The following is a 22,200-nucleotide window of genomic DNA, read 5'->3' on the forward strand; positions in this document are numbered from 1 at the left end:
AAAGAAAGATGGAAAGTTGTTTGGTGGTATGAACTGTATGGAGTTGTATCCCTCTTATCCTATGGTTTTGTCAGTGTTTCCTTTTTATATGTAAAAAAATTTTTTAAAAAGTGGAATGAAAAGAATGGGGTGCAAGTATTAGATTGCTGGGAAAAGCCTTGATATATTTCTGCATAGAAAAATGGAAAAAATGTTATTTTTTCAGTATATTTAAAGGCTAGAGGATTTTCCTCTGGGTGGTGAGATGCCTTAGAACTATATGCTGTAATTTTAAAACTACATTTATTGCTGAACTGTTCACTTTAAAATAGTTTTTTTTATGTAGGCATTTTTTGAAGAAAAAAAGGGAAGGCGTTCATTCACTATCTCTTCATGAAATTGTTTCAGGCATTTGTTCATTCTTTCGCCATGTCTCATTTAAAAAAAGTTACATGATCAGAGAACCCCACCACCATTTATTATACTGAACAGCTAGATGTAAAGATACAAATACTAAAGAGAGAAATAATAGGAATTAGCATTATTTATTGGTAACCTATTGGTAACCTGTTGGTAACCAAAAGGCAACCTATTCAATTAAGTGAGAGGCAGGAATAGAGGATGTGAAATAAATTAATATTTAATAATTATAATGGTGGAGATTATGATTTACAAGATAAAATTGTTGCCACATGTGTACAGTGCCTTGTCTACTACTTTAATGTTTGTTGACCATGGTTTAATCTTCAAGAGTTGTCCTTTAAACATAGAATAGACACTTACCAAATTAGGCAAAATATACTAACTTGTTCATTTGCATGAGCTCTATGTAGTTCATGAATATCAAAATCCTCCAAGTTAAGCTGCAACTTCTGTTTACAGAGTTCACAGGTGGTTACAGCTTCTAGTGAAGAACCTGGTAAAAATTTAGAAAACTTAAGTTTATTGTCAACAAGAAAACATTTTTTTCTTGAAGACTTTTAATATAGGAAAACGGGAGAGAGAAAGGAAAAAGAGGAGGCAGAATGAGAAAGACTGTATTACATCTATAAACCAGTAATATCTCCTTGTGCAACAACCCCTAAAGCCCATAATGCTTTTCAGGTCCACCTGTTATTTAAGCCTTCTCCCATTTTTTTTTAATGTATTTGTCTGTTTTTCTTCAGATATTCACCTACCTCTATGGAAAAGTGATAGTGTAATGTCATTTGTATTTCCTACTTAATCATCTACCTTAGCAAGATATCATGAAAATAACATTTAATAATAGAGTATCTCAAGAAACTTATCACGTAAGGCTTTTTCACAGTCCAAGGAATTTTACTTCCATATAGGAAGAAACTCAAGTCATCTGCCTTTATCCAGATGAAAATAATTCCTCTCAATTACGAAAAGAATGATGTTGACTCAGGCTATAACATGGATGAACTTTGAATAGTATGTGATATAAAATAAGGCAGATATAAGAAGGACAAATACTGTATGGTTCCACTGGTATGAAATATATGTACTGCTCAACAATTTTTTTGGCTTTGTATATTAACTCTCTTTTCAGTCACCAGGTTCCAGATGTCATCAGGATGCCGGCCAGGCTTCCCTCGACTGAAGACCCCACCAATGTGTCCTGGAGCTCCGCTTCCCCAGAGACCCACCCTACTAGAGAAAGAGAGAGGCAGACTGGGAGTATGGACCAACCAGTCAATGCCCATGTTCAGCGGGGAAACAATTACAGAAGCCAGACCTTCCACCTTCTACAACCCACAATGACCCTGGGTCCATGCTCCCAGAGGGATAGAGAGTGGGAGAGCTATCAGGGGAGGGGGTGGGATATGGAGATTGGGTGGTGGGAATTGTGTGGAGTTTTACCCCTCCTACCCTATGGTTTTGTTAATTAATCCTTTCTTAAATAAAAGAAAAAAAAAGAAAGAAATATATGCAATAAGCAACATCGGAGACAAAATAGATAGTTACCAGAAATTTGGGGAAGAGGGAAATAATGGGCTATAGTTTTTCTTTCTGGGTGATAAGTTTTCAAAATAGCAGTAATATTTTCATAGTACCTTATGTGTACTTACTGTCATGAAACTACTTAATATGAGCCAAAAGGAGACGCTTTACATTATATACATTTAATCAAAAGAAAAAAGTTCCATTTGTTCCACATACAGTCAACATTGGGAGGGCAGGTGTAGCTAGCAAAATGGTTATACAAAGAGACTCTCATGCCTGAGGCTCCAAAGTCCCAGGTTCAATCCCCTCACACCACCATAAGCCAGAGCTGAGCAGCACTCTGGTTAAAATAGAAAACAAATTGAAAAACAAGATCAAAAGGGAAAACACTAAGCAGAACGTGGACTGGAGTTGGTGTACTGCACCAAAGGAAAAGACACTGAGGTGTGTGTGGGGGGGGGTGTCAGGGTTCAGGTCCTGGAACAAGATGGTAGAGGAGAACCTAGCAGGGGTTGAATTGTTTATGTGGACAACTGGGAGAAGTTACGCATCTACAAACTATTGTGTTTTGTTGTCAACTGTAAACCATTTATCTCCCAATAAAGAAAAAAAAAAACATATGGCTATTACTAAGCTTCTAGCTTCAATTAAATAGGCAATCTTCAAGAAGTTTTTTTTAAAAAAAACTAAAATAAGAATTTTTAACACTTTAGCATTAAAAACAAAATTCAAGGGAATCGGGCGGTAGCGCAGCAGGTTAAGTGCACGTGGTGCAAAGCGCAAGGACTGGCTAAGGATCCTGGTTCGAGCCCCCGGCTCCCCACCTGCAGGGGAGTCACTTCACAGATGGTGAAGCAGGTCTGCAGGTGTCTAAGCAGGTCTGCAGGTGTCTTAACTTTCTCTCCCCCCTCTGTCTTCCCCTCCTTTCTCCATTTCTCTCTGTCCTGTCCAACAATGATGACATCAATAACAACAACAATAGTAACTACAATAAAAACAAGGGCAACAAAAAGGAAAATAAATATTTTTAAAAATTCAAGTAAGTAAATTTTTGTTTATTGGCTTTATTAATATAGCAATTCATGATTTGAGCAGCAAGTTAGCTGATAGAAAAAAGGTGGTGCAAAGAGCAAGGAAGCAGGAAAAAGAAAGTTAAACCAGATAAAAACCAGAGTAGTTATGGCAACATCAGTTTCCTTTAGAGAATTCCTTTAGAATCTGTCTACTAGGCAGATCACCTCATTAATCAGGTGATTCCTGATTCACTGGTTTAAGATTCCATTTCTGGGAGAGGTCGAAACTGTAATTAAGTCTTGGTTTGGTGACATGAAGCTTTAGCATAAACACCATCTCCTTTGACCTTTCCAATAACACTATGAAGTACTAGTCAATTTTTAAAAAAATTTTTTATCTTTTATGTATTGGATAGAAACAGCCAGAAATTGAGAGGAAGGGGGAGATAGTGAGGGAGACAGAGAGACACTTGCAGCATTGCTTCACCACTTGTGAAGCTTCCTCTCTGCAGGTGGGGACTAGGGGCTTGAACCTGGGTCCTTGTGCATTGTAATATATGCACTTAACCAGGTGCACGATCATCATGATTTTTTTAATTGAGGCTAATATTTTACAGTGCAATCATTGACATGCATACAATTTCATTATATACTAGGTCCCCAGAATTTTCTTCCTATCCTCCCTCCCTCAACCCACCCCTGAGTCCTTTGCTTTGGTGCAATATACCATGTTCAGTCCATTGCTCTCCCTCCCTGTCCCCACTTTATTAAGTGCTGCTAGTAAGTGAGGTTACTTGGTATTTGTCCTTCTCTTTTTGGCTCATCTCACTCAACAGGATGTCCTGTTTAATCTAAGAGGATGCAAAACAGACAACCTCATCATTTTTAACAGCCTAGCAGTGTTCCATTGTGCGTATTTACCACAATTTTTTTAACCACTCATCTGATGTTGGACGACATCTGGGTTGCTCCCAGGTTTTTGCAGTAACAAATTGTGTTGCTATGAGGTATACACAGATTTCTGAAAGGCATTTCTAATTTCCTTTGGGTAAATCCCCAGGAGAGGAATTGCTGGATCATAGGGTAGGTCAATTCTCAACAGCTCTCAATAGCTGATGCCCAACCTCAGACCTACTTGAGAATGGTCAGGAGTATATCTGAAACATACCTTTAAAAACTTCCATGAGTAATTTTAATCAGTAGCAAGGGTTGAGATTATCTTTCAGCTTCCTACCTCACACTAATTAGAGTTAAGAAACTTAAGCAAGACACACACAGTATAGGAATAGTTTTTTCAAACTTTACTTCTCTAACTACAAAAAGCCAAGGTTCTTAATACATGGTGGTATCTGCTTTCCTGTCAAAAGAACACCAACAACTGAAATGAAAACTTATCAGGTGAGTCAAGAATTTTTATTTTGGTATTAGGAAACATTTCTAAATTCTTCAGGAACCATGCTGAGCCCTCATTTAATCTTAATAACACTCTACAGTAGCAACTAATAAAACTAGTGAGGCTAGTACAATACTACACAGTCAAGATGCTACAGGCTTTGTCCTTATCCCATAGCCCTGGAATCAGGATAGCTTAGAAGAAAGGGCAACAAAGTAATTCCTTTGCCACCTAGCTATAGAAAAAAAGTTTTCAAGTAGCCTCAAAATCACCAGCTTTAAAAAGCCCCTCAAGGGAGTCAGGCAGTAGCACAGAGGGTTAAGCACATATGGAGCAAAGCTCAAGGACTGGCGTTAAGGATCCGGGTTTGAGCCCCCAGATCCCCACCTGTAGGGGAGCTGTTTCACAAGCGGTGGTGAAGCAGGTCTGTAGGCATCTATCTTTCTCTCCCCCCTCTCTCCATTTCTCTCTGTCCTATCCAACAATGACATCAATAATAATAATAATAATAATCACAACAATAAAACAAGGGCAACAAAAGAGAATAAATATTTTTTAAAAAGCCACTCAACACCTTTAATAAAATTAATGTCCTCAGTGACCCAAGAAGTGGTACAGGGAATAAAGCTTTGGACTCAAGTATGAAACCTCAAGTTCTATCCCTGGTGTCACATGTGCAGAGTCAGTTTGGTTGTCTCTCATTAAATAATACATAACTGTTTAATAACTAAATTAAAAAATTAATGTCAAAACCTTACAACCTAGTTGCCTAAATCACCATGTTAGCATTATCAGATCTTCAATCTCACAACTACAGACATTTATAATATGATCTAATTACCCACCTTTTTTTTAAACCTGTATTCATTTACTATGCTCCTTGTATTCATGATCTAACATAAGTAAATTTGTGTTAGCTATTGTTTTTTTGTTTTACTAATTTTTAAATTTTTTTTAACCAAAGCACTTACCAGCTCTGGCTTATGGTGATACAAGGGGATTGAACCTAGGACTTTGGAACCTCAGGCATGAGGGTCTCTTTGCATAACCATTATGCTATCTATCCCCACCCACTGTTTAATAATCTTCATGCCTGAACCCATAATGTCTCCTAGAACTATATATTCTTTTTTCTGCAGCCATCTTTTTCTTGACCCCAGGAAAAGCTGGGATTAATACCTTCCCATACACATCTTTATACTGAAATTTTAAGCTCTTCCTCTCCTCATTCATTAATGATTTCAGCACCTGATTCTCTGACTTTTAATACCCAGACCATTCATGCTTCTTGAGTATCCAGGCTCCTAACATCAACCTTGTCCACCTCAGCCACCCACACTATTGCCACAATCTTGATCTTGGCATCAAACACTATCCATAATAGGATATCTATACTTAACATATCCTATTCTGTGTTCTCATGATTTATCATGATTCTTGTTTGCCTGCTCTTGCAATTCTCTTCAATATTAATCAAATGTGAAGATTCTGGTCCTTATGAATTTTTCATTATCTATTTTCTATTATCATTACACTTCTACAGATTTAAATTTCTACAATCATCACAATTATGATTTACAAATATCTTTTACTTCCTTCCCATATTTACCTGCCAATGGTCTCAAGCTCAAACTTAAGATTCGTGCCTATACACCAACATCTGAACTCTGTTTATTAAAGCACTCATGTTTCACATTTACAAGTCTTATTCACAGCCACAAATGTTTAGATATTAATAATGCCTAAACATAGAATATTTTCATATTTTTAGCTTAAAGTCAGCTGGATATTTTACTTCTCTTTACAAAGAAAAAAAAAATCAAACTGGAGAGACAGAATAGTGCAAAAAACTTTTATGCCCGAGATTCTGAAGTCCCAGCTTCAATCACCAGCACTATAAGCCAGGATTGTGCAGTGCTCTGGTCTCTCTGCTTCTTTCTTGCTCACACACACTCTAATATAAAAACATTAAAAAATGGGAGTTAGGCGGCAGTGCAGCAGGTTAAGCACATGTGGCACGAAGCACAAGAACCGATGTAAGGATCCCGGTTTGAGCCCTAGGCTCCCCACCTGCAGGGGAATCGCTTCACTGGCAGTGAAGTAGGTCTGCAGATGTTTATCTTTCTCTCCCCTCCTCTGTCTTCACCTTCTCTCTCCATTTTTCTCTTTCCTATCTAACAATGATGACCACATATTAAGATCCTATGGCACCAGAGAAAGCTCTAGTGTGGTGTTTTTCCTTGATGAGTGAAAAACACCCCAGTCACAAATTCAAGACCATATATATATATATTATCAACAAAAATTATATCTCATGTTCAGATAGTAGCTTTAAAAGTCTTGAATGGGGTTTAAGAGATAGCTTACTTGGAAAGGCATTTGCTTTTTCCAGGTTTTAGTTTCTGGCCGCATGACACTAAGGAAGGAAGGCTTCTGTGCTATGGTCTCTATCTGAAAAATTTAGTCCTGAGAGGCAAAGCTCCAAGGAAAATAAGATAAAATAAATGTCTTGAATGAGCTAACCTCTACTAAACTTTTTTGTCTCTACTTCCACCCCTGTCTTGCTTGATAACTATTTATAATACTGAGAAACACTGGGTTTTCAGTAAGTTTAAACACACTTAGTATGCACTAGTTGTTCCCTCTGCCAGAATGTTATCTTCATTCCAACAGAGTTAGCTTTAAATATGTTTTAAATATGTTCATCTCAACAAACCACAAGAACAGGTACCTTATTTCTTTTGTTTACAACTCTATACTGGTCATTTGGAACTTAGCCTGGCTTTGAAACAGGCACTCAAAAAACAAACTAATCCCAATAGTAACCCCATTACTGTCAAGTAACAGCACTGACATATATCAATAGATGCAACATCATTAGACATAATGAATTTCCTCAAGGACACAGGCTTGCAAAATAAGTCTACTTCTGGGCTGGGAAGACAGCATAATGGCTATGCAAAAGACTTTCATACCTGGTTCTCTGTGGTCCCAGGTTCAATCCCTAGCACCACCATAAGCCAGAGCTGAGCAGTGCTCTGGTGTGTGTATACTGATGTTTAAAATAAAAAAATAATTTCAAAAAGTATATTTCTTTGATCTAAAAATATCTTAGTTGATGTGAGATCAACTAATAATAAACATATTACAGTTGTATTACAGACATTAAGATAAAACATTTATGTACATAAAATATAAAATTCTACTATAAATTATATGAGCAAAGCTTTTGCTTCAAAAAAAAAGATTAAGACACTTAATACAGGGTGGGAGAGATAGCATAACAATTATGCAAAAAGACTGTCAGGCCTAAAGCTCCAAGGTCCCAGGTTCAATCCTCCATACCACCACAAGCCAGAGCTGAGTAGAGTTCTGTCCTGGAGTTCCGTTTCCCCAGAGACCCACCCGACTAGGGAAAGAGAGAGGCAGACTGGGAGTATGGATTGACCAGTCAACGTCCATGTTCAGCGGGGAAGCAATTACAGAAGCCAGACCTTCCACCTTGTGCAACCCACAAAGACCCTGGGTCCATGCTCCCAGAGGGATAGAGAATGGGAAAGCTATCAGGGGAGGGAATGGGATATGGAGATTGGGTGGTGGGAATTGTGTGGAGTTGTACCCCTCCTACCCTATGGCTTTGTTAATTTATCCTTTCTTAAATAAAAAAAATTTTAAAAAAAGTTATACAGCAAAAAAAAAAAAAAAAAAGGAAAGAACCACTTGATAAAAGTGTAAATATGGAAGTCAGGTGGTTAAGCAAACATGGTGTGAAGCACAAGGACTGGAGTAAGGATCCTGGTTTGAGCCCCCAGCTCCCCACCTGCAGGGGAATGGCTTCACAGGTGGTGAAGCAGGTCTGCAGGTATCTATCTTTCTTTCCCCCTGTCCTCCTCTCTCCATTTCTCTGTCCTAACAATGATGACATCAATAACAACAATAATAACTACAACAGCAAATGAAAAACAACAAAGGCAACAAAAGGAAAAATAAATAAATTAAAAAAAAATTTTTTTAAGTGTAAATCGGGGGGCCAAGCGGTGGCACACCTGGTTGAGTGCATATGTAACAGTACCCAATGACCCGGGTTCAAGCCCCTGGTCCCCACCTACAGGGGGAAAGCTTTGTGAGTGGTGAAGCAGGTCTGTAGGTGTCTCTCTGTCTCCATCCCTCTCTATCTGCCTTCCTGAACTCAATTTCTGGATATCTCTATCGAATAAATAAAGATAATAAAAAAAAAAATTTTTTTTAAAGTGTAAATCTGTAGGTTGGGTGGTGGCACATCCATTTAAGTGCGCACGTTACCATGTGTAAGGACCTGGGTTTGAGCGCGATTCTCACCTGCAGGGGGAATGCTTCATGAGTGGTGAAGCAGGTCTATAGATGTCTATCTTTCTCTCTCCCTTTCTTTCCCCTCAATTTCTCTGTCCTAAGTATAATAGAAACTATAATCTGATTACTTAACTAAAATGCATACATACGTTTTTCTTGGAAAATTGCAGAAAAAATAAATACACAAAAAAGTAAAACTTACCAGAGTTAATTTTGGCTTGTAACCATTTTTTCATACATTCTTGGTGGACATACTGCAAACTTCCTGTGCACCTGCATGGCTCTATCAGCAAATTAGATGATGATGCAGCTGCCATCTGACAAATTCTACACAAATCACCTTCTTCTTCTTCAGAATCCTCTAAAAGAAGGCTGGAAAAGAAGACAAATGTCCTAAACAGCCATTATAGCTCATTCTGGCTGGTTAATTCCAATCATGCATTATTCCCAAACAGTATCTTTCATTGAACAGAAAAAAAAAGGAAAATACCACTTTGAAAAACCATAATATCCTAAAAGTAGATGAAAAAGATTAGTTCCTTATTTATATTCAAACGATAAGTTAATTATCATTTTACCACCTGCGCCACTTCCCAGACCACTACAATATTAAAGTTAACATATTAGGATAAAATGAACCTCCCTAAGAAATGAAAAACAGAAGACTATAAAAACAGAAAGGAAATAATCACAATACAAGCTCTTCTAAAAAAGGAAAAAGGATAGATTGGTGTCTCAAATCTCAGAAAACATGATTGAATATATTTTGTAAAAAAATTTTGATTTTTTTTTTTCAGTTATTCTACCCTTTAAATATCTCTTTAATTTTAAAGAGAGACAGACAGACAAGCCAGAGCACTGCTCTGGCCTGCTTAGGCTATTGTTAGGGATTGAACCTGAAACCTCAGAGCCTTAGGCAGAGTCTTTTGCATAACCATAAGCTATATCCCCAGTCCAATAATTCACTTCTTTGGGCCTAAATGGAAAAAAAAAAAGTATATGTATGTCTGCAGTTTGTTAAGTCATTTTTTTCTACAAGTACATTTTACATGTACCCTATTCCATTTAATTACAAAATTTTAATATATAAAAAAATTACACAGTGATGACAAAGTATTCTAATTGAGACCAAAATTATCTCGCTATCTTTTTATCCTCATGCTGTCTTCAACTTTACAAAGGATTTCATTTGTAAAGACTTAGTTCTAAATGTAAGCTAGTATTTCCTATAAAATAGCATATAAAACAAATCTTTAAAAAATATTTATTTTCCCTTTTGTTGCCCTTGTTGTAGTTATTATTGTTGCTGTTATTGATGTTGTTGGATAGGACAGAGAGAAATGGAGAGAGGAGGGGAAGACAGAGAAGGGGAGAGAAAGATAGACAACTGCAGACCTGCTTCACCATCTGTGAAATGACTCCCCTGCAGGTGGGGAGCTGGGACCTCGAACCAGGATCCTTCCTGTGGTCCTTGTGCTTTGCGCCACATGAGCTTAAACCGCGGCAGCTCCCATAAAGTAAATTTTTAAAGAAAGCATCCAAATTACTTCATTTTATTTAAAAAAAAAAAATTAGAGGTGAGAAATACAAAGAAATGGAAAATAATCTTAACAAAGACTAAGACATTGAAAAAAAATCCATAAAAACTTGGGCTACCTTACAAACCCAACTTAACATTAGTTTAACATACTTTTTACCTCTAGTACTATCCAAAGCAAGTAAAAGGTTTCGGGGTGGGGGGACCAACCGGACTGCTTCACTGCTCTGACCAGACTTTTTGAGATAGAGACAGGGACAGAAAGCAGAGGTGAAAAACACCACCAGAGCAAACCTTCTTCATGAGATGGGGGGATGTTAGAACCTGGGACAAGGTCATGGCAAACTAGGTGCACTATCCAGGTGAGCTAATTTGCCAGCCCTGTAAGATGCTATTTTAGAAATAAAGAATTCTTTTGTAGTCATTTCATAAATGTAAGATAGAGGTGCAAATTTACCTCTCTTTTATTTTCTGTAGCTTCTCTGGGTCTCTTGAAGGTGCAATTTTAGTCTTATCACTTTTTCCATCAGATGGATTCCAACCTGAAGGAATAATATCTACAGTGATCATGACATTGTCGGTCAAATTACTTCCAAGTGCTGGGGGGACTGCAAATCTGAATAAAGAACCAGGAAGTATCCCTGTTAATCCTGTATTTCTTCCATTGTGAGTTGAATCTGAAGTAGAGCCACCTGTAGCAGCACTGCTTGATGCTGCAGATGCATGTGGTCTGTTGGCAGCAACCCCATGGGGATCATTTTGTGCTTCAAGGTGAACCACTTCATTTGATTCTCTTCTGAAAATATGATGTGACCTAGATGATATATCAGAGGTAGGTATCCTTGAAGATTCATCTCGTCCCTCTCGTCTCCTTCTAGAGAACAAGGGTGTGCATCTATTTCTAAGTGAAGAAGATAACCATGGTCCTGTACTTCTACTTTCAGATTCTTGGTTAAGATGTTCTGAATCAGGCTCAGAGCCATGATTTTGGCTAAGAGATGACAACCCCCATCTTCGTCTAAGAAATCGAAATCCCTGAGAAGTTTCAGATACCCTATGATCTGAAACATCAGAAGTTGATGCTGTACTATTATTACGAGATTGTGAAGCTGTTAAGATTCTGGGAGAAATGTAAGAATTTTCAGAACTCAATGATCTTGTATTCAAGGAATCCTGACTAGACCTTCGTGGAAAAAAAGTAGATGACATACTAGAAGCTATTCGTGACAGTAGTCTCCTGGTTGTACGTCTGCCATCATTGTCAGAAGATTCTTGAAATGATCTTTGAGATGAACCAGCTCTAACTGAACTGCCTATGGTTGAAGTTTCATCTCTATTTGAAATATAAGAAAATCCAGGCTGAGTACTGTTTGGGGAAGAGTCCAATTCTCTGGGAGAAAAATTTGATCTTAAAGAATTTCTTCTGGAGTCCCTAGAATATGGTATGGCATGTTCAGAAGGCATCTGGGGGTTTGTGGATGATGCATTCAATTGTAAAGCACTCACTGAGTTCTCTTTTGGCCTTGCTCCTTGTGAATATGAAGGAGCTCTGTCTTGAACATCTATATTTGAAAGAATGAAGATAATCAATTATATGAAATTATAAGAAATAATTTTGAGTATTATTAAATTTCCATTTATTAACTACTAGTATAGCCAAAATGAAACACTGGGCTCAAACTGAACATGTCACATAATGACACAACTATTACTATAGAAAAAGCATAAATATTATTCTTTTTGTATTAATTTGGTAAAATCTATTACAGATATATAAAATCAACATTACAAATTCCAAAGAACTAAATGTATCATGGCAAATGAGAGGCAAACATCAATTTACAAACAATGAATTTATTATGTATAATTTTATTTTTAAGCTTATCATGAATATTCAATTTTTTAATCAGAAATTGATACAGTAGCAGATTATCTAATATCAAAAAACATAAGATGCTTTAAACAACTCATATTCAACATAAATCACTAACAAAAACAACCTAGTGAGAAAAATTATTCTTTATCTGCAATAGGTACAAAAGCTCTTTCCTGTAACAAGTTAATTCATGTAAGTCATCTTTGTGACTTTCCATTTTTTTAATATTTTATTTATTTATTTATTAATGAGAAAGATAGGAAGAGAAAGAATCAGGCATCATTCTGGTACATGTGCTGCTGGGGATTGAACTCGGGACCTCATGCTTGAGAGTCCAATGCTTTATCCATTGTGCTACCTCCCAGACCACAAGTGACTTTGCATTTTTTAAAAAGCTTAGTTAGCACTGATGGACATCAATAACAACAATAACTATAAAAAACAATAAGGGAAAAGAAAGAAAAAGAGAGAGGAAGGAAGGAAGGAAAAAAAGCACGTGTTACAGTGTACAAGGACCTAGGTTCAAGTCCCTGCTGACCACCTTCAAGGGAAAGCTTCACAAGTGGTATCTCTTCCTGCAGGTGTCTCTATCTCCCCTTTACCTCTCAGATTTTTCTGTCTACCTAAAATTATAAATAAAATTTAAATATATCCTAACTTGTACTTGTATATCCCTCAAACCTAAACATTACTGACATTGTCTATTAAATCTCTGGCATTCACAGTGAAACAAATAATGTCTTCATAGACCTTAAATAAAACAAAAACAATGCAGCCCCTGTAAGATTATTTATAGTAACCTACGACTTTGAAAATAAATTATTTTCTTTTATGAAAATATAATTCTGTTTCTGCCTGTTATATTTGCCAAATTTTATTAAAATATTTTCTGTGGTCAGTTATTTCAGTATTATATTTATTTTTTGAAAAGCTTAACCTTATATATACTGACATAAATAGCATGATCTTTACTTCAATTAAATGCAATCCAAAAGATATTCATGTTAAACTAGTGATTTTTAACTATGCCTCAAAATGGTGACTTTAAGCCTCAATTAGTTCAGAGATTGACTATAAAGCTACTTATTATAGTATATATATCAAGTAATATTAGAGTTTACAAGACTTAGTTAGCATATGACAAACATTCAGGAAAAAATTACAGGCAGGACCTGGATATATCTATTTTAAACTACTTAACATTTTTAAAAAGCTAAACAGTAAGGTATTAAAGAACTTATTATGCTACTCTATTACCTTCATTAAGATTCACTTTCCATTACTTAATTTTAATGTTATACATAAGTAGGAAATGTAACATTGTCAGATAAGCTATATATAATAATTGTTTATACATACACGATGAAGCTGTGAAATCACCACTTCGGTGACCATAATCCATAACATTACTAATGGAGGAATCTGTTCTCCTCTCTAAATCTCTCCTCTCTCTCATTAAGTCAGTTCCAAATGCTCCAAGTACCACTGATGAAGATCTGGGAACTTGACTATGCCTCCAAGAAGAATCTTAAAATAATTGAAGAAGTTTTATTTCAATGAAAGATTTCAACATTTCTGATAATACATCTTTAGTATTACAGAAATACGTATTTATTGTAGGAATTATGAAGCTACATTCTGCAAACATTTATAAAACAAAGTGATTATATAACAAAGACAAAGCTTAACAAAGATAAAGAATTTCATGAAAAGTTAGTGAAACTGACAGAGAAGAGTCAAAATCAAAGTTATCATGAAGAGGAAATTGTACTGGAGATTAAATTACTTTATCAGAAATTATCACTGTTACCACTTGAGTTTATTCTTTTATTAACTAACAAATGTCTGTCTGCATCTGTTGAAATGTCATATGGGGAAATTCTTATAATTTGAAAGTATGTAATTAAGAAATATTTATAACAAAAGTAAATCTACCTTTCATTTAATAATTTAAAACCTTTAAAATAACCAGAAAAATACATATGCTAACATCCTATTTATATAGCTTGTGTACACCAAATTTAAAATAAAATTCCAAAATGAAGAGTTAACTTGAGGACGAGACCAGGTAAGATGTGTTGTGCCTTGTCAGGTGAGAGGCCCAAGTTTGAGTCATGGCATCACTCTGTAGGTGCTATGACACTAGGGAAGTCTGGTGCTGGCTTATCTCTCCCTTTCTCTGTCTAACTCTCTTGCTGGGTATAGATGAAAAAGTGCCTAGAATGGTGAAGTCAAGCATGTGGAAGGCATGGGCTCCACTGTGTTGTGTATGTGGGTGGTGGTGTGAATACCCATTCTAGCACTAACTTACTAACCTATGGTAAGATTTTGAAAAGATCAGTACAATCTGACATGTGAATGCCTCATATGAGCTTACTAGCTCAACATTTTGCCTTGGGAAAAAGATTTTAGTCCAAAATACATAGATAGTGAGTCCTACGTAAATTTAATTCTTACCTGATATTGTATTCAGACCATGTCCAATATTTCTTCCAGCTGAGGTAGATGTACAGTTTGTACAGGAAAGTTTAGGCCTTTTTGAATCATGATCCCGCTGCTGATTTTGTGATCTTGAACGTGCACCCTGAGTTATCTCAGATTCACTATACCATGCAGACTGATAAGGTGATGCAGATGCGGATACTGATGAAGGCTGGAAGGAATAGAATTTTAAAAAGAAACAAGAAGTTTGAATTTAATATTAAATTTAACCTACAATACTTATATAGTCCCAATGAACTCATGAAAAGTTAGTAAAACTGACAGAGTCAAAATCAAAGTTATCATGAAGAGGGAATTGTTGTACACTGTTGTAAATTGTGCATTTTTTTTTTGCCTCCAGGGTTATTGCTGGGGCTCAGTGCACCATGAATCCACTGCTCCTAGAGGCTGTTATTTCCCTTTGTTGCCCTTGTTGTGGTCATTATTGTTATTGAAATCATCACTGTTGGACAGGGCAGAAAGAAAATGGAGAGAGCAGGGGTGACAGACAGCCCTCCCCCTCACCCCCCCCCCGCAGGTGGGGAGCCGTGGGCTTGAAGGGGGATCCTTATGCTGGTCCTTGCACTTTGCGCCACCTGTGCTTAGCCCGCTACGCTATAGCCCAACTCCCTAGATCAAGTCTTCTATGTAGATATAGATAAGCACAGGGTTAGGAAACACTAGGGTGGGGTAGTGATGCACCTGACTGAGTGCATAAGTTAACGATCATGAGCAAGGACTAAGGTTCAAGTTCCCAGACCCCACTTACAGGGAGGAAGCTTCACAAATAGTAAAGCAGGGCTGCAAGTTTCTCCCTCTTCAACTTCACTCTGTCCCATCAAATGAAAGAGAGGGAGAGAGGAAGGAAGGGAGAAGGGAAGGAAGGAAGGAAGGGAGAAGGGAAGGGAAGGGAAGGGAAGGGAAGGGAAGGGAAGGGAAGGGAAGGGAAGGGAAGGGAAGGGAAGGAAGGAAGGAAGGAAGGAAGGAAGGAAGGAAGAAGAGGAAGAAAGGAAGGAAGGAAATGGAATGTGGAAGTGGAATGGAGTGTGGAATGGAGTGTGGAATGGAGTGTGGAATGGAATGGAATGGAGTGTGGAATGGAATGGAATGGAATGGAATGGAATGGAATGGAATGGAATGGAATGGAATGGAATGGAATGGAATGGAATGGAATGGAATGGAATGGAATGGGTATCAGAAGAGGTCGATTTGCAGTGCAGGCACCAAGCCCCAATGATAAAACTCGTGGCAAATATATATATATATTACTGGTTTAATACTTCAAACTTTTGTGGAAACTATTACTTCTTCCAAGAGATGGACAGAAAATCAAGACACCGTGAATTTTCAATTAAAATTATCCTGTATTTCATGCACATTCTAAGTTTACAGACAAAACAAATGTAATGCTCAAAAAATCCTAATGTCTGAAAAGTTTTGAAAACAAAGTTTTGAAAAGCTGAAACAAGTATATATTTTAAAACTCCTGCAAGGCTTTTTTTAAAAATCATGTTTGATTTTATGAAAAATATTCATTGTATATTTACTTTGCATATGCTATACTGTATATATAAAATAAAATCCAGGGTATATGAGTCATTGACAAATTATAAATCATTTGACTTCTTCATTGTTTCACTAGACAGTTTACTCAATAGGTAGCATAAAAGAGAAAATGAATTGTCTCCTTAAAACTGTGGTTCTGCAGGTTCTCTTGCCTGAGGCTCTGAGGCCTCAGAGTCAATCCCACCATCAGCCAAAGCTGAGCAGGGCTCTGGTGGGGAAAAAAAAATGAATAAAAACTAAAAATAAAAATAAAACTACTGTTCAATGTGATTTGGGAGGTGGCATGGTGTATAAAGCACTGGACTCTGAAGCATGAGGTCTGAAGTTTGATGACACTGTATATGACCAGTGATGCTTTGGTTCTCTCTTTTCCTGATTAATAATTTAAAAATTAAAATTTTTAAGATTCATGAGAAGGAAGAAAACCAGAAAAAACACTTTTTAAATTGTTGTAGTTACTATTATTGTTGTTGTTGATGTCATCATTAGATATGACAGAAACAGATAGAGATGGGGAAGACAGAGAGGGGAAGAGAAAGATAAGACACCTGCAGACCTTCACCGACTGGGATCCTTACGCAGGTCCTTGCGCTTTGAGTCACATGCGCTTAACCATCTGTGCTATACTACCCAACTCCCCAGAACATCACTTTTGCACACGTAATGCTGGAGTTTGAACTCAAGACCTAATGGTTGAGTCCAACCTCTTATCACACTGCACTTTTTTAAACTGCTAGTATTAAGTAGCAGCATAATTTATCAAACATATTAAAATCGTTCTTTTGTCAGATAAATGTAAATAAAGACAACAATGAGATACCACCTTACCCCTGTGAGAATGGCATACATCAAAAAGGACAGCAGCTGGAAAGGCTGTGGAGACAAAGGAACCCTCCTGCACTGCTGGTCAGCATGTAAATTGGTCCAACTTTTATAGAGAGCAGTCTGGAGAACTCTCACAAGGCTGGACATGACCTTCCATATGACCCAGTAATTCCTCTCCTAGGGATATACTCCAAGGACTCCATAACATCCAACCAAAAAGATATGTGTACACCTATGTTCACAACAGCACAATTCAGAACAGCAAAATCCTGGAAGCAACCCAGGTGCGCAACAACAGATGAGTGGCTGAGAAAGCTGTGGTGTATATATAAACAATGGAATGCTACACAGCTATGAAAAACAATGAACCCACCTTCTCTGACCCATCTTGGATGGAGTTAGCAGGAATTATGTTAAGTGAGCTAAGTCAGAAAGACAAAGATGAGTATGGGATGATCCCATTCATAAACAGAAGCTGAGAAAGAAGAAAGGTAAACAAAAAGCAGGCTCTTAATTTGGAGTAGGGCACCTAAGTAAAAATCTCTAGGTTGAGGGCACGGAGGAAGTTCGACGTCATTGGGGGGACGGGGTGGGCAGACAGTCTTTTGGTGGTGGGAATGGCATTTATGTATGCTCCTATTAATCACTATCTGAGGGGAAAAATTGATTGAATGTCACACTTTTTAATGCACAGACCATAGGCTGAGTCTTTGATATGCTGACTCTCTTAAAAGCTTAGACCAGGGAGAACAGAAGCAACTGGTGGCACAGCTATACACAAACAATGTCAAAGGACATAAATTATGGTGATGTCATGTATGATACAGCAAATCCTAACAAAGGGATTTTTGAAAGTTAACCCAATTGCCAAATAATATGATTATAGCAATAACTATCTATTGCCTTCTTAAACTCTAAGACAGCAGGAACCTCCCGCTTCCTCTATAGAGCCTGTATTTCTCCCAGTCCTGGAACCTCTAGGGTGGGGCTCACTTTCCTGCATGCTTCTCTCAGTTCATACCAAATGATATTGCATCTGCCTATCCCAACCTAATCAATGCAACAAGTATTAACTCAGTATGCTTCACTTCAGACTGCCTCCAGAGACTTCAGGTGTGGAATGACAATCCTTCAGCCTCATTACTCAGGTGAAAGCTTTCCTTTCATAGTATTCTCTAATTCCATTCCAGGTGGTTCACTTCCTAACAAAGTCCCAAAACCTAGATATAGACCAGGTCCCATGAGATAGGGCAGATATACACATGTATCCATAAATTAGGGCAAAATATATACCTGAAAGCAAAAGTGCACAATAGTCTGCAGTGAGTCAGTATGAAGTTCATAATGAAATAGTCTCTACTTAAGACTTAGATACCCTCCTCACCTACTTCCTATTACAGTTCTCTCACTCACTTCAAAGCTAACCTTATCAAAGCAAGGACTGCAAAGCTGAATAAGGGCAAGAGACTCGCAGCTATCTACAAAACAGAGATTCCCCCCAACTCTTCATCTGCACTATTCCAGCCTTTAGGTTCATGATTAGTCAACATCTTCTTTGGCTTTATATGTTAACTCTATTTTCAGCCACCAGGTTCCAGATGCTACCATGATGCCAACCAGACTTCCCCGGACAGACAACCCCACCAGAACCCTGCCCCACTAGGGAAAGAGAGGCAAGCTGGGAGTATGGATTGACCTATCAAAACCCATGTTCAGCGGGGAAGCAATTACAGAAGCCAGACCTTCCACCTTCTGCATCCCACAATGACCTTGGGTCCATACTCCCAGAGGGATAAAGAATAGGAAAGCTATCAGGGGAGGGATGGGATACAGAGTTCTGATGGTGGGAATTGTGTGGAGTTTTACCTCTCTTATCCTATGGTTTTATCAATGTTTCCTTTTTATAATTTTTTTTAAAAAATGGAAAAAATTGATCCTGAGATAATTTTTTCCTTTTTTTATTATGAAGCAACCAAGAAAGACACACTGGGTTTATAGTTCTAACTTACATGGAGATAAAAGTTCAAATTAAAAGGTCTATAGTATTCCGTTGTTTTCCTTTTGGTGTATGAGGTTAGACTTTATACCATCTCCAAGAAAGTTAGATATTGTATGCCCTGTGTCTTTCTTGTTTGCTTCTCCTGAGTGCATGTTTGTCTTTCAGTGTATCTCCAGAAAGATTACTGTAACTGTTTTCAGTTATTTGGGGCACCTGCCCAAAGGAATTGTTAAGACATATGCTAACAGTGTTCAGTTATTTAAAGAACTACCAGACTGTTTTCCAACTGTCTGCATCACTTTATATTCACACTAGAAGTTATGTGAATACATTTTGATCTCTACATCCTTGTCAACACTTTTGAATGTTTTTGTACATTTGATTCTAGCCATATTATCTTAGGTAGGAGCTAGTAGCTCATTACAGTTTTGATTTAAATTTCATTAATGACTTTCAATGTTGGACAGGACAGTAGAAAAGGTAAATAAAGCTAAGAGCATGTCACTTATATTTTCCATATTAAATATACACTTTATTTGGTAGTAGCACAATGAATTCTCTAAGTGGATAGAAACTGAGGGAATACTTCTGATTCAATTTATGAAATTGGCACTACCTTTATAATTAATCCAGGTAACAAACTTTTTTGTTGTTTAATTTGACAGGACACAGTAAAATTCAGAGGGGTGGAATGAAAGGGAGGGGGAGCAAGAGGGGTAGAGAGAGCAAGAGAAAGAGCTTCCCCCCTGTAGATGACAGCTTGAACTCAGTATAACATAACTGAAAATGCAAGTAACTATGAAAATTACTGAGAACCTCAAAAAGTTTTAACTGTCAATGAAAAGAATGCAGTGATTAGAGACTGCTGATTTACAGTCATATAAAAGTAACGATTTACTTTTTAGCAATATGAATTATAGCAATTGAAATTTCTTTTTAAGAAAATCTACTACTGTTCTTACTTTTACCAAACAGATAAAATGATCATAACTTTTAACCACTCAAATTCTAATAAAACTTAAAAGAGGGACAAATATATATCAGTAAAATTATTAGCATGGTCAGTAACTTAGCTTAAAATATTAACAAAAGGAGCCAGGCAGTGGCGCACCTGGTTAATCAGACTTATTACAGCACAAAAGGATCTATGTTCAGGCCTCTGGTCCCCACCTGCAGGAGGGAAAAGCTTTGCAAGTGATGAAGCAGGGCTACAGGTATCTCTCTATTCCCTTCTCTATCTCTCCCCTCTCATGTTTTGACTGTCCCTATTCAATAAATAAATATAATTAAAAAAATAAAATATTTAAAATGTTAACAGAAGATACTGAAAAAAAATCAATTGTTCAGGACTTAGAACCTACAACTGCCACAAAGAAACAATATTATCCAGAAGATTTAGATTCTTAAATTTATGTAGAGTGTTTTTTAACTATATTACTGATGTAAATCGCTTTCCTCATTTATGAATGGACACACTGAGTTGTCAGAAAAGTCGACACAGTTTAACATAGAAAAACAGAAAAATAGTAGTTAAAACAGTGTGGTATTGGAACAAAAATGGTCATATGAGCCAGTAGGATATGATAGAGCTCAGAACTTAATCCACATGTATAGGCACCTCATATATGACAAAGGGGCCAAATCTGCCCTAAGTAGAAAAGATCTCTTTTTTTAAAAAAATTAATTATTTATTTATTCCCTTTTGTTGCCTTTGCTGTTTTTTTTTGTTGTTGTTGTTGTAGTTATTATTGTTGTTGTCATTGTTGGATAGGACAGAGAGAAATGGAGAGAGGAGGGGGCAAGACAGAGAGGGGGAGAGAAAGACAGACACCTGCAGACCTGCCTCATCGCTTGTGAAGCGACTCCCCTGCAGTTGGGGAGCCAGGGCTCGAACTGGGATCCTTAGATTGGTCCCTGCGCTTTGTGCCACCTGCTCTTTACCCACTGCACTACAGCCCAACTCCCAGAAGATCTCTTTAACAAGCAGTGCTGGACAACTACATGTGAAAAATGAAACCAGACCACCAACAAACACCATACACCAAAACTAGTCTAAAATGGATCAAAGATCTAGATACTAGACATGAATGTATAAAACATTCATAAAACATTTCATGACATTAACACTAAAAACATATTTGGAAACTTCACCCCATGGGCAAGGAAACAAAAACAAGATTGAACAAATGGGGCTATATCAAATTAGAAAGCTTCTACACATCAAAAGAAAACTCCCTAAGGATAAACATGAAACCTAGTAACTGGGAGAACATTTTCATACACCATACTTCAGGCAAGCAGTTGATATAAAACATCTATAAAGAACTCACACAGTTCAACAAGAAGAACAACCTAATAAATGGACAGGAGATATGAATAAATAGTTCTCTAAAGAAGAGATAGACATGGCCCACAGACATATGTGGAAATGTTCCAATTCACTTATCACCAGAGAAGTACAAATTAAAACCATATTGAGATACCACCTCACACCTGTGAGAATGGTCCTCATCAACAAAACAGGAGAGGATAAGCATTGGAAAGGATGTGGAGAGAGAGGAACTCTATTACACTGCTGGTGGGAATGCAAACTGGTATAAGCACTATATATATGGAGAACAGTATGGAGAATCCTTAAACAAATATAGATGGAAATACCTTATAATCCAGCAATTCCACTCCTAAGCATTTATCCAGAAGAGATAATAACACTAATTTGAAGGGATATATGTACCCCCATTTTCATAGCTGCTTTATTCACAATAGCCAAAATTTGAAATCAACCAAAATACCCTTTGAAGATAACTGAATAAAAAAGTTATGGGACATATACTCACTGGAGTACTACTCAGCAATAAAAAGGATGATATTGTGTCCTTTGGGCTAAAATGGATGGATTATGCTTAGTGAAGTAAGCAAGGAGGTAAAGGAAAACTACAGGATGGTTCCACTCACATGTGGAATTTATAGACCTTTATTATTTTGTAATTTATTTATAATTTATAGAACACACATACTTGAAACAAATAAAATTCCAACCTATATTTAGATTGTGGAAAATTATAATGGCTACCTAAGGAGGTGGGCACAGACTTTCAGTGGCAGGGAACATGATGGGAAAAGTATGTCATGACTTTCCCAACAACCCAATAATTTTATCTGTTCTATTTTACTAAAAATTTAAAGTAAAAAAAATTAATAAAAGCTTTACATGTGAAATACTGTAAGATGATTCCACATATTTAACCTAAA

At 37.0% G+C, this 22,200-nt stretch overlaps 1 protein-coding gene across 8 annotated transcripts in view; it reads right to left on the reverse strand.

Annotated features, from left to right (window-relative positions):
* Nucleotides 1-22,200, reverse strand: part of MARCHF7 (membrane associated ring-CH-type finger 7) — a 45,240-nt gene that overhangs the window by 12,339 nt on the left and 10,701 nt on the right. For 4 of the 8 annotated variants that reach the window (XM_060177872.1, XM_007537376.3, XM_060177874.1 and 1 more), the window contains 5 exons: nucleotides 14,535-14,730; nucleotides 13,437-13,604; nucleotides 10,659-11,763; nucleotides 8,867-9,036; nucleotides 786-895 (listed from right to left, as the gene is read on the reverse strand). In XM_060177872.1, the coding sequence (XP_060033855.1) occupies nucleotides 786-895; nucleotides 8,867-9,036; nucleotides 10,659-11,763; nucleotides 13,437-13,604; nucleotides 14,535-14,730 (1,749 nt within the window). Of the gene's footprint in view, nucleotides 1-762; nucleotides 896-8,866; nucleotides 9,037-10,658; nucleotides 11,764-13,436; nucleotides 13,605-14,534; nucleotides 14,731-22,200 lie in introns of all 8 variants that reach the window. The other 4 variants (XR_009545958.1, XR_009545957.1, XM_060177873.1 and 1 more) reach the window with 2 other exon arrangements.

This window comes from Erinaceus europaeus, chromosome 18, assembly GCF_950295315.1.
Source record: "Erinaceus europaeus chromosome 18, mEriEur2.1, whole genome shotgun sequence".
Classification (NCBI taxonomy): Eukaryota; Metazoa; Chordata; class Mammalia; order Eulipotyphla; family Erinaceidae; genus Erinaceus; species Erinaceus europaeus.